The sequence below is a fragment of the Leucoraja erinacea genome, chromosome 2 (genome assembly GCF_028641065.1).
Source record: "Leucoraja erinacea ecotype New England chromosome 2, Leri_hhj_1, whole genome shotgun sequence".
Lineage (NCBI taxonomy): Eukaryota > Metazoa > Chordata > Chondrichthyes > Rajiformes > Rajidae > Leucoraja > Leucoraja erinaceus.
Genome location: NC_073378.1, coordinates 29,695,179 through 29,707,685, shown reverse-complemented (window position 1 = coordinate 29,707,685; position 12,507 = coordinate 29,695,179). Strand labels below are relative to the sequence as shown.

General features: G+C 49.5%; 1 protein-coding gene across 1 annotated transcript; it reads left to right on the top strand.

The window, feature by feature from the left end:
• Positions 1-9,351: 9,351 nt before the first annotated feature.
• LOC129708377 (regulator of G-protein signaling 9-binding protein B-like) lies at positions 9,352-10,491 on the top strand. The gene has a single exon (XM_055654078.1). It carries the CDS (start codon positions 9,423-9,425, stop codon positions 10,176-10,178), a length of 756 nt encoding a protein of 251 aa, XP_055510053.1. The 5' UTR covers positions 9,352-9,422; the 3' UTR covers positions 10,179-10,491.
• Positions 10,492-12,507: the final 2,016 nt, after the last annotated feature.

Here is a 12,507-nt window from a genome sequence, read left to right as displayed (position 1 = left end):
GTTCACCAGGTAAATTCCCGGGATGGCGGGACTGACAAATGATGAATGAATGGATCGACTGGGCTTATATTCACTGGAATTTAGAAGGATGAGAGGGGATCTTATAGAAACATATAATATTATTAAAGCCCCTGTCCCACGATGCGAATTTACCTAAGAGCTCTCCCGAGTTAAAAAAAAAATCAAACTCGTGGTACTTCATCACGAGTATTATTTTACTCTTGGAAATTTTTCACACTGTTGAAAAAACTTCATGAGTTTCCGCGTTTCCCGAGTACCTGCCGTTAGCGTTACGAGCCGCTACGAGACATCCACAAGCTCCGACGTACACGCTACGTACTTACCACGAGTTTGATTTTTTTTAAACTCGGGAGAGCTCTTGGGTAAACTCGTATAGTGGGACAGGGGCTTAAGGGATTGGACAGGCTAGATGCCGGAAAAATGTTCCCGACGTTGGGGGAGTCCAGAACCATGGGCCACACTTTAAGAAGAAGGATTTAGGCCATTTATGAAGGAGATGAGGAAAAACGTTTTCACCCAGAGAGTTGTGAATCTATGGAATTCTCTGCCACAGAATGCAGTGGAGGCCAATTCACTGGATGTATTCAAGAGAGAGTTAGATATAGCTCTTATGGCTAATGGAATCAAGGGATATGGGGAGAAAGTAGGAACGGGGTACTGATTCTGGATGATCAACCATGATCATATTGAATGGCGGTGCTGGTTCGTAGAGGCGAATGGCCGACTCCTGCACCTACTTTCTATGTTTCGATAATCTTTTGCATGGAAACCAATTAACCTACAAACCTGCACGTCTTTGGGATGTGGGAGGAAACCGGAGCGCCCGGAGAAAACCCACGCGGTCACAGGGAGAACGTGCAAACTCGGCACAGACAGCACCCGTAGTCGGAATCGAACCTGGGTCTCTGGCGCCGTGAGGCTGCGACTCTATCCGCTGTGCCACCTGTTATTCAGCTCCGGCTGGAAACATTATTTTGCTGTAAAGAATTCCCGACCCAAATCTACACCGATGAAAGCACATCAAAACAGATTATTGAAGGGGGGAATGATGGAATGCGTGCCACTCAGAGCAACATTATTATGTTCTACAAAATATCTTTCACCGTAAAAAGATCTGCCTTGTCAAGCCAGCCGAAGATAATTTCAATGTCAGATCCGGAGATAAAAAGCTAAAAAGCGAAAGTGCTAAAAACCATATGGCTTTTGGCATGATTTAAATTATAGAAATAAAAATAAGGTTACTGCACTACCCACTAAAGAAATGATAGCCTGAAGTATTTACTGGGTGGCACTCCAATCTTTCATGAATACTGTACGATCTTATAGATGTATGTTTCACGGATTTTCTTAAAAGCTTTTTCTCAGCTGTAAGATATTGAATCAGTCCGAAATCGACTGTAAGCTGTTTTGTGTCAATGCTCTTTAAAATGACCTCTCAAGCCCATGCAAGCATCTTGATAAATGCAAAGCAAATTAATCTGAAAACCTTAAGTGCCCTTCTGAGTGTTTCCAGCTAAATGAATCGAAGCAACTCATGTGAAGCAGTGTTTAAGAAGGAACTGCAGATGCTGGAATAATCGAAGGTAGATAAAAATGCTGGAGAAACTCAGTGGGCCAGGCAGCCTCTCCGGAGAGAAGGAATGTGTGACGTTTCGGGTCGAGACTGGTTAGGGTGACCGGCAACCGGGAGATAATAGACAATAGACAATAGGTGCAGGAGTAGGCCATTCGGCCCTTCAAGCCAGCACCGCCATTCACTGTGATCATGGCTGATCATCCCCAATCAGTACCCCCGTTCCTGCCTTCACCCCATATCCCATGACTCCGCTATATTTAAGAGCCCTATCTAGCTCTCCCTTGAAAGCAATCCAGAGAACCTGCCTCCACTGCCCTCTGAGGCAGAGAATTCCACAGACTCACCACTCTCCATGAGAAAAAGTGTTTCCTCGTCTCCGTTCTAAATGGCTTACTCCTTATTCTTAAACTGTGGGCCCCTGGTTCTGGACTCCCCCAACATCGGGAACATGTTTCCTGCCTCCTGCCTGCCCAAACCCTTAACAATCTTGTCTGTTTCAATGAGAAACCCTCTCATCCTTCTAAACTCCAGAGTGTACACGCCCAGCTGCTCCATTCTCTCAGCATATGACAGTCCCGCCATCCCGGGAATTAATCTTGTAAACCTACGCTGCACTCCCTCAATAGCAAGAATGTCCTTCCTCAAATTAGGGGACCAAAACTGCACACAATACTTCAGGTGTGGTCTCACTAGGGCTCTGAATAACTGCAGAAGGACCTGCAGAAGAGATCAGGTTAGTTCATAGAAACATAAACATAGAAATTAGGTGCAGGAGTAGGCCATTCGGCCCTTCGAGCCTGCACCGCCATTTAATATGATCATGGCTGATCATCCAACTCAGTATCCTGTACCTGCCTTCTCTCCATCCCTCTGATCCCCTTGGCCACAAGGGGGCCACATCTAACTCCCTCTTAAATATAGGAACTGGGGTGGGGAGTTCCAGAGATTCACCACTCTCTGGGACGGGTTCAGTCGGGCTGAGCTGAGATGTCTGCAGGACTGGGGGGGGGGGGGGGGACGGAAATCCCGGAGGGGGGACAGGGGGGCATGTCCCCTCCGTGTTTTTGAGAGATGGGGGGACAATCTCCACCATGTTTTGTGAAACATGTATTTTGCAACCAGTTCCCATCCGACCACGCACTGCGGAGTCGCGGCCACATGCACGATCAGCTGCCTCGGACTCTGAAAATAATTAAATGTCATCCTTTGGTAATGATAAACGTTCATCCATTCCTCATACAATACACAAAATAAATTGCAGCCGAAGCAAAACCGCCTTGGAATGTGACATTTAAAGAGCTCTCGGGTTTAATGAGTACTACAGAACGATTGGAGTCGTTTATCACTTCATTCCTCTGAGACAAAAAACGATGTGTTAACTGTCACAGTTATGGCTTGTTAACTGCTGCTATTAACATCGTGTTAACACTGTTATTTCGACCAACCAATACATCGATATGCATTCCTCAGTAAATATAATTGTGTTTTGACCTTCAAGTATTACTGACGAGTTCCTTTGAATAAAATTCAGGGGAGAATTTCTAAAAACTGTCTGACGAGGGCATAATTACCATTTGAACTTTGGAGGCAGACAAAAAATGCTGGAGGAACACAGCGGGTGAGGCAGCATCGATGTTGAGAAGGAATGAATGGGCGACGTTTTGGGTCTCGACCCTTCTTCAGACATTTTGTGAACTTTGGATGTATTGGTGGACGGGAAAGATTTAAACGGGTATCGGAAGGGTCATTCAGGGATCCGGTGGTCCAGCTGGTTACAGGTATAGCCCCTCATTCAATCAATAGTCAAAAGTCTTGAACAGTCGGATACATTAGATGGGCACAATAGGGGATGCAATGAAACTCATCCACCTGAAAGGACTGTCGGGGTCCCTGGACAGAGTCGAGGGGGGAGACATAGCGACAGGGGTTGCATCTTCTGCGGTTACAGGGGAAGGTACCTGGGAAGGGGGTGGTTTGGGTGGGAAGGGACGAGTTAACCAGGGAGTTGTTGAGGGAACCGTCTCTGCAGAAGGCGGAAAGGGTGGAGATGGGAAAATGTGGCTCGTGTTGCCCGTTGGAGGTGGCGGTTTTCGGAGGATAGTGTTATTGTATGCGACGGCTGAAAGATTTAAACGAGGATCGGGGGGACGTCTCTGTTGTGACTAGGGGGCTCCAGAGCAAGGGCATTGCCATCTGCGGGCATGCAGGTAAATGATGGGTTAAAATGACTAAATAACGTGGGTGAATGAGGGATTATACCTGCACGCCAGGAAGCCCATGCTCACAGTCTGGACCCTTAACGATCGTCCGATACCCGCTTAAATCTTTCAAAAACTACAACGTGATAAATAACACTGAACCGCTTTTCTCTAAAGAATGAGGACATATCGGATGTTCTAGTATGGAACACCTCATCTTGGGCGCAGATGTGGCGTAGACAGAAGAATTGGGAGTAGGGGATAGAATCTTTGCGGGAAGCAGGTTGGAAAGAAGTGTAGTCCAGATAATTGTGGGAGTCAGTGGGTTTGTAATAGACGTCAGTCAATAGTCTATTTCCTGTGATGGAGACTGTGAGATCAAGAAAGGGGAGGGAGGTCGGAGATGGTCCAAGTAAATTAGAATGCAGGATGAAAATTGGTGATGACATTGATGAAGTCCATGAGTTCTGCATGGGTGCAGGAGGTAGCACCGATGCAGTCATAGTTGTAGTGCAGGTAGAATTCAGGGATAGGGCCAGTGCTGAGAACTACTGTATATTGTACACCCCATATCTTCCCCTTTGTTCTACCGATTATTACCACTATTATCTACCTTGATATAACACTGTTAATATTGATTTATTTGTCTGTTTGTTTTATTTTAAATACAGAAAACTTAAAAAATATATTTATTATGCGTTTGACAGAGAACTATGTCCTTTTGCACAAAAGTCCGCGAGCATTCCCACTTTTATTTCACTGCACATCTCGTATGTGTATGTGACAAATAAACTTGACTTGACTTGACTTGACTTACATATCTGTTGTGCTGCTGCAAGTAAGTATTGACAATTGTACTTGAGTTTGACTTGGTTGTATTTATGTATAGAACATATATAGAACGCTATGTATTATCACGGTCCACTGATATATATCATCGGCTGTGGAACCAAAGTCAGTGGATATATTTAAGGCAGAGATAGATAGATTCTTGATTAGTACGGGTGTCAGGGGTTACGGGATGAAGGCTGCAGAATGGGGTTAGGAGGGAGAGATAGATCAGTCATGATTGAATGGCGGAGTAGACTTGATGGGCCAAATGGCCTAATTCTACTCCTATCACTTGAGTAACTTTAGCGCCCAGGAGCGGAAAAGACTACAAAAAGAAGTAAACACTGCCCAGTCCATCATCGGCTGCACATTTAAAGATGCAGGAAAAATAAAGGGGAGGCCATTTAAGACTGAGGTGAGAAAAAAAAAATTCACCCAGAGAGTTGTAAATTTGTGTAATTCCCTGCCACAGAGGGCAGTGAAGGCCAAATCACTGGATGGATTTAAGAGAGAGTTACATAGAGCTCTAGGGGCTAGTGGATTCAAGGGATATGGGGAGAAGGCAGGCACGGGTTATTGATTGTGGACGATCAGCCACGATCGCAATGAATGGCGGTGCTGGCTCGAAGGGCCGAATGGCCTCCTCTTGCGTCTATTTTCGATGTTTCTATATAGAGATAGAGCGCCCTTCAGCCCATCGAAAGGGGTCACTTTTTCACACAAAGTGTGATTGGTATATGGAATGAGCTGCCGGAGGAGGTAGTTTACTTTAGTCTAGTATACAGATACAGCAGGGAAACAGGCCCTTTGGCCCACCGGGTCCGTGCCAACCAGCGATCCCCGCACACTAACACAATCCTACACGCACTCGGGACAATTTACAATTATACCAAGCCAATTAGCCTACCAACCTTTGGAGTGTGGCTGGAAACCGGAGCACCCGGAGAAAACACACGCAGGTCACAGGGAGAACGTACAAATTCCGTAGAGGCAGCACCCGTAATCGGGATGGAACCCGGTTCTCTGGCGCTGTGAGGCAGCAACTCTTCCGCTGCGCCACCGTCACGCCTCAGTTGAGGCGGGTACATGGATAATTTGTGTTTAGTTTGTTGTCACTTTTAGCGAGCTTGCGTGGGACGGATAGGACAGGTTTGGAGGTGGTTTGGGACAAACGCAGGCAGGTGGGATTACTGTAGATGGGACATGTTGGTTGGCGTGGGCAAGTTGGCCGTTTCAATGCCAGCGTGTGGAGATGGGGGCTCCGCCAGAGCCCAGCCTGTGAATGCGGAGCAGAACAACAGACAGCCAACCATGTCATCTCTGGGTGCCCGCTCTACCACCCACCAAATGGAGCTCAGGGCCTGGCAGACATTGACGCCAACAGAGCCAACAACCTGGCTGCTCAACACCCGACTTGAGATCTAACCATTCCTTTGGTTTATTTATGTTTCATTCGCAAGACGAAGTAGTTGGGCCGATGGGCCTATTTCCATGCTGTATAACTCCACGTGGCGTTAGGCAGGTACGATCAGGGCCGGCCTTAAGCCAATTGGGACCAATTGCTCCCAATTGGGCCCCGCGCCTAAAGGGGCCCCGCGGTAGAGCAATCTACTCTCTATGTACTTCTCGGAGGTGATCTACACATTTTGTTTGTTACTTGTAGGTTTACATTATGCAATTTTACATTAAAATGTTGCATAGATCTGTTGGGTCCAGTAACTCGCAGGCCCTTTTTAGACGCACATTTTGATTACTTTCCATTCTACCTTAGAGATATAAAGTCTATAATAGACTTTATTTATATTTCTATGATTCTACAGACCTTGGCTGGGAACCTGGGGCTCACCAAAATTGTTCCCATTGGGCCCCGCACCTCCTAAGGCCGGCCCTGGGTACGATATCCGGAAGTGGCGGCGCTGGTGAACGGCTGCGGCTCGCCTGCAGTCCGTTTGTTTTTACTTTTTTGTGTTGGTTTTTTCGTCTTGTTTAGTTAAGTTTTTGGTTTTTAGGTTTGTGTTATGTGTGGGGGGTTGAAACATGGCTTTCGGGAGAATGCGACTTTCTTGTCGTATCCCCCTTCTCTGCCTCCATCTGCGCTGAGGCCTAATGGCGGAGCTGGCGACCTCGAGGCTCCGGAGGCAGAGCCTGTCAGGACTCGCCCTGGGCTCGCTCCCGTGAGGGCGGCCCAGCTCGGGGCTGGAACGGCGCTCCCGTGAGGGGCTGAGACGCTCCCGTGTGGGCGGCCCAGCTCGAGGGTAATGGCGCTCCCGTGAAGGCGGCCTGACTCGACGGTAACGGTGCTCCTATGAGGCGCTGAGACGCTCCCGTGAGGGCGGCCTGGCTCGAGGGTGGAACGGCACTCACATGAGGGCGACCCAGCTCGGGGCTGGAACGGTGCTCCGGTGGCTGAGACGCCGTTCTGGCAGCGGCGGCCTGAGACCGGGGGTTCGGCCACGGGCCAGTGGACGACGTTCGCAACAGCCGCGTCCGCTGGACTGGAGGGCGGCAGCTTCGACCACCGCGGGCCGCGGTGTTTGAGCCGGCCCGTTCGCGGAGCTCAGTGAGCCGCGGGACTGACTTACCATCGCTCCGGTGGGGTATCGCCTCAGCGCAGAGAGAGAAGAGGAGGGAAGAGACTGCAGCCCTAAGATTTTTGCCTCCATCACAGTGAGGAGGTGTTTGTTGGACTCACTGTGGTGGATGTTAATTTGTGTTTACTGTCTGTTCTGTTGTTTATTATTGTATGGATGGCTGCAGATAACGACATTTCGTTCAGACCATAAGGTCTGCATGACAAATAAAGGATCTAATTCTAATTCTAATTCTAATTATAACATCGTGCCGTGAATTGAGCAGGTTTGTTATCACGATCAAGTGCTGGTTCATTCTTTCCACAAGCTGCTGCTAATGAAGACGCAATCAAGGCAAGTGAACCATGTCACTGTACCAGCAGCCTAGTCGCACCACACCTGGGGTTTAGGTAAGGGTTTGACACCTGGGTAGAAGCACAGGGTCTTGTACCTATGCCTTCAGCGCAAGGCTTGGTCCATCAGGAGCACTAATTAGCAGCTTCAGTGTGTGTGTGTGCTCTCCGATTTTCTTTTCATTAAAATTAATGAATGGAAATCACGAAAGGTATTTGTCCCAATTCCCGAAACATATTCCCAACGGTGAAGACACAATGCAGGGAAGCCACTGGAACTGATGTTAACTTTCTATTTATGAACCAGAGTGCTAGAGTAACTCAGTGGGTCAGGCAGCATCTGTGGAGAACAGGGATAGGTGACGTTTCACAATGCTGGAGCAACTCAGCGGGTCAGGTAGCATCTCTGGAGAACATGGATAGGTGACGATTTGGGTCGAGACCCTTCTTAATTTAGTTTAGTTTATTGTCATGTGTACCAAGGTGCAGTGAAAAGATTTTTTGTGCTGTCAGTCAGCGGAAAGACAATACATGATTACAATTGAGTCGTCCATAGTCCACAGATACATAATGAAGGGAATAACATGAATAACGTTTAGTGCACTGCAGAGCCAGTAAAGTCCGTTCGAAGATAGTCCGAAGGTCAACAATGTGGTAGATGGTAGTTCTGGACCTCTGGTTGGTGGTAGGATGGTTCAGTTGCCTGGTAACGGTTGGGAAGAAACCGTCCCTGAATCAGGAGCTATGCGATGACTCAATTGTAATCATGTATTGTCTTTCCGCTGACTGGTTAGCACGGAAGAACAAATCTTTTCACTGCACCTCGGTACACGTGACAATAAACTAAACTAAACTTAGAAGGGTCTCGACCCAAATCGTCACCTATCCATGTTCTCCACAGATGCTGCCTGACCCGCTGAGTTACTCCAGCGCTCTGTGAAACATCGCCTATCCATGTTCTCCACAGATGCTGCCTGACCCGCTGAGTTTCCGTTCAGGTTTCCTAAGTGGGACAGGGGCATAATGCCCCTGTCCCACTTAGGAAACCTGAACGGAGACTTTGCGCCCCACCCAAGGTTTCCGTGCGGTTCCCGGAGGTTTTTGTCAGTCTCCCTACCTGCAACCTCCGGCAACCACCTGCAACCTCCAGGAACCGCACAGAAACCTTGGGTGGGGCGCAAAGTCTCCAGAGGTTTCCGTTCAGGTTTCCTAAGTGGGACAGGGGCATTATAAAACTCCAGCACTCTGTGAAACATCACCTATCCATGTTCCCCCACAGATGCTGCCTGACCCGCTGAGTTACTCCAGCATTCTGTGAAACGTCACCTATCCATGTTCCCCCACAGATGCTGCCTGACCCGCTGAGTTACTCCAGCACTCCGTGTCTGTCTGCAGTAATAACCAAAGATACAAGAGGAGCTCCTCCTAGTACCTTTGGTTATAACCCTCCCTTGTCGCCTGCGTCACTGGAAGCGCTGTAATCTCAGAGATGCATTTGAGCAGCTCGCAGCTCGCAGCTCGATGCAAGACCCGGAGAGAGAGGGAGAGGGGGAGGGAAGGAGACAGAGAGAGACAGACAGAGAGAGGGGGTGGAGAGAAATGCGGACAGGGGTGGGCGCGGCTACGAGGAATTGTGATCTTGAGCAGCGAGGAGCAAAGATCTTATAGCTTCGCTCTAAGATCTTTGGCGAGGAGTGTGGTGGATTGTAGCGAGAACACACACACACACACACACACATTCGCTGACTGTGAGCGGCGGGGTTAGGAAGAGTGTGTGTGTGGGGGGGGGGAGGGTTGCATTGAGAAAGGTTAGATTAGATGTGTCCTCGTTTGCTGTTTCTCTGCGGCCGGTAGACAGAAGCGCCTCTTCCAAATGCCTATCCAAAACATCCGAGTGGCGGATGAAGCGACGGCTGCCTGCGCCAGGGCGGGAGACGAGTGCAAGGCGCTGGTGGGCTCGTTGAACAAGCTGACCGGCTGCTACCGGCACCTGGCCACGGGGATCGGGGGCTCGTCCGACTCGCCGGAGCTGCGGGACGAGTTGAGGAAGACCAGGGAGAGGACACAGGACCTGGCCGTGGCGGTGAGGAACAAACTGACGGCGGTTCTGCGGGACAAGGCGCTGGCCGGGGAGGAGAGGGCGGAGATGGAGAGACTGTGGGTCATCTTCTGCTCCAGCCTGGAGCTGTTCCAGGTGGACATGTCTAAAGTGCTGGAGCTGGGGCTGGGCTTCCCCCTGGTCCGTACCGGGGTGTCGGGAGACGCCTCGGGTGTTGCAGCCCGGGCGCTGAGCGTCCAGGACATGTCCCACCGCGGCTCCACGGACCCTCGCAGTCGCAGCTGCAGTTGCAGCCCCGCGGCGGCGGAGCAAGAGGAGCTGAGGGAGCAGATCGACAAGGTGGACAGGATGGTGGAGAACATGGAGATGAAGGTCAACGTCCTCCGCTGGACGGTGGAGTCCAAGGGGGACGCCTCCTACCTGTCGGCGCTCAGCAACGACGCCTCGTCCGTGGCCCTGCTCTCGGTGGACGAGGAGAGCCGGGGCTGGTGGTGCTGTGGCCGGGGCAGGTGCCTCGGCTCCATCCTGTTCTGCACCGCTGCCCTCGCCGCTGTGGTACTCTCGCTCTGAGTCGCCGTGAGTCGCCCGATGTCGCCGTGAGTCGCCCGCTGTCGCCGTCAGTCGCCCGCCGCTCGCCGACTCCTCGCCTTTGACTCTCTTGAACGTGGATAAACTTTATTTCCCATTTGAGAGAAGGGAAGATTCAAACAAGAGGACATGATTTGAGAATTAAGGAACAAAAGTTTAGGGGTAACATGAGGGGGAACCTCTTTACTCATAGAGAGTGGTAGCCGTGTGGAATGAGCTTCCAGTGGAAGGGGTGGAGGCAGGTTCGATTTTATCATTTAAAAATAAATTGGATAGGCATATGGACGGGAAAGGAATGGAGGATTATGGTCTGAGTGCAGGAAGATGGGACTAGGTGAGAGTAAGTGTTTGGCACGGACTAGATGGGCCGAGATGGCCTGTTTCCATGCTGTAATGGTTATATGTTATATAACCACACGCCCTCATTCACTCCGAAGAGGTGCCACACAAGCAGGACCACCCCAGACTTGTGCCCCCCACCCCCCAACCCCTGGGCACTAAGCCGCACGGAACTGGAGATAACACAAACTTTCCTTTTTGAGTTATAGAGTCATTTTTGTTATGGAGCCTTCGGCCCAACTTGCCCACACCGGCCAACATGCCCCAGCTAACACTAGTCCCACCTGCCACATAAGATTGTTAAGGGCTTGGACACGCTAGAGGCAGGAAAAATGTTCCTGTTGTTGGGGGAGTCCAGAACCAGGGGCCACAGTTTAAGAATAAGGGGTAAGCCATTTAGAACGGAGTCGAGGAAACACTTTTTCTCACAGAGAGTTATGAGTCTGTGGAATTCTCTGCCTCAGAGGGGGGTGGAGGCGGGTTCACTGGATGCTTTCAAGAGAGAGCTAGATGGGGCTCGTGAAGATAGCGGAGTCAGGGGATATGGGGAGAAGGCAGGAACGGGGTACTGATTGTGGATGATCAGCCATGATCACATTGAATGGCGGTATTGGCTCGAGGGGTCGAATGGCCTACTCCTGCACCTATTGTCTATTGTCTGTTGTCTGCCTGCACTTGGTCCATATCCCTCCAAACTTGTCCTATCCATGTATCTGTCTAACTGTTTTTTAAACATTGTGATAGTCCCAGCCTCAACTGCCTCCTCTGGCAGCTTGTTCCATACACCCACGATCCTTTGTGTAAAAAGGTTACCGCCTCAGGTTCCAGTAAAATATATCCCCCCTCCCTCGCCTTAAACCTATGTCCTCGATTCCCCTACTCTAGGCAAGAGACTCTGTGCGTCTACCCGATCTATTCCTCTCATGATTTTGTACACCTCTATAAGATCTCCCCTCATCCTCCTGCGCTCCAGGAATGGAGTCCCAGCCTGCTCAACCACTCCCTATAGCTCAGACCCTCGAGTCCTGGCAACATCCTCGTTATTCTTCTCTGCACCCCTTTCCAGCTTGACAACATCTTTCCTATAACACGGTGCCCAGGACTGAACACAATGCTCAACTCGTGACCTCATCAACATCATATATAACTACAACATGACCTCACAACCACTATCGTTATTACTCTGACTGATGAAAACAGTTTAAAATATCGGTCAAAGTAACAAAAGTTAAATACAAAATAGGACACAAAGTGCTCGCATAACCCAGTGGTTCAGGCAGCATCTCTGCACAACATGGATAGAAGTCTGAAGAAGGGTCCCGACCTGAAACGTCATCTATACCTTCTGAACTTTCTGAATTTTGTAGTCGGCAGGGCAGTAGTTTGGTTTGGAGATACAAAGGCCGACCGAGTCCGTGCTGACCAGGGATCCCTGCACGCTGACATAATCCTACACCCACTAGGGACAATTTACAATTATACCAAGGCAATTAACCGACAAACATGTATGTCTTTGGAGTGTGTGAGGAAACTAGAGATACTGTGGAAAATCCTCCTGAACCTTCTGAATTTTGTAGTCGGCAAGGCAGTACTCTGCATATCACCAACTTGGACAATTTTACATTTTTATCAAGCCAATTAACCAAGCCAATTAACCTACAAACCTGTACGTCTTTGGAGTGTGGGAGGAAACTGAAGATCTCGGAGAAAACCCACGCAGATCACAGGGAGAGCATACAAACTCCATGCAGACAGCAACCGTAGTCGGGATCGAACCCGGGTATCTGGCGCTGCATTCGCTGTAAGGCAGCAACTCTACCGCTGTGCCACCGTGACCACCTATACATGTTTTCCACAGATGCTGCCTGGCCTGCTGAGTTACTCCAGCACTTTGTGTCTATCGTTGGTACAAACAGTTCTTTGTTTTGACACGGGTGGGTGACGTTTCGGTTCGAGACCCTTCTTCATAAGG

What these genes read in the sequence shown, in the direction of transcription:
- LOC129708377 (XM_055654078.1), top strand. Translation starts at nt 9,423, where the DNA reads ATGCCTATCCAAAACATCCGAGTGGCGGATGAAGCGACGGCTGCCTGC.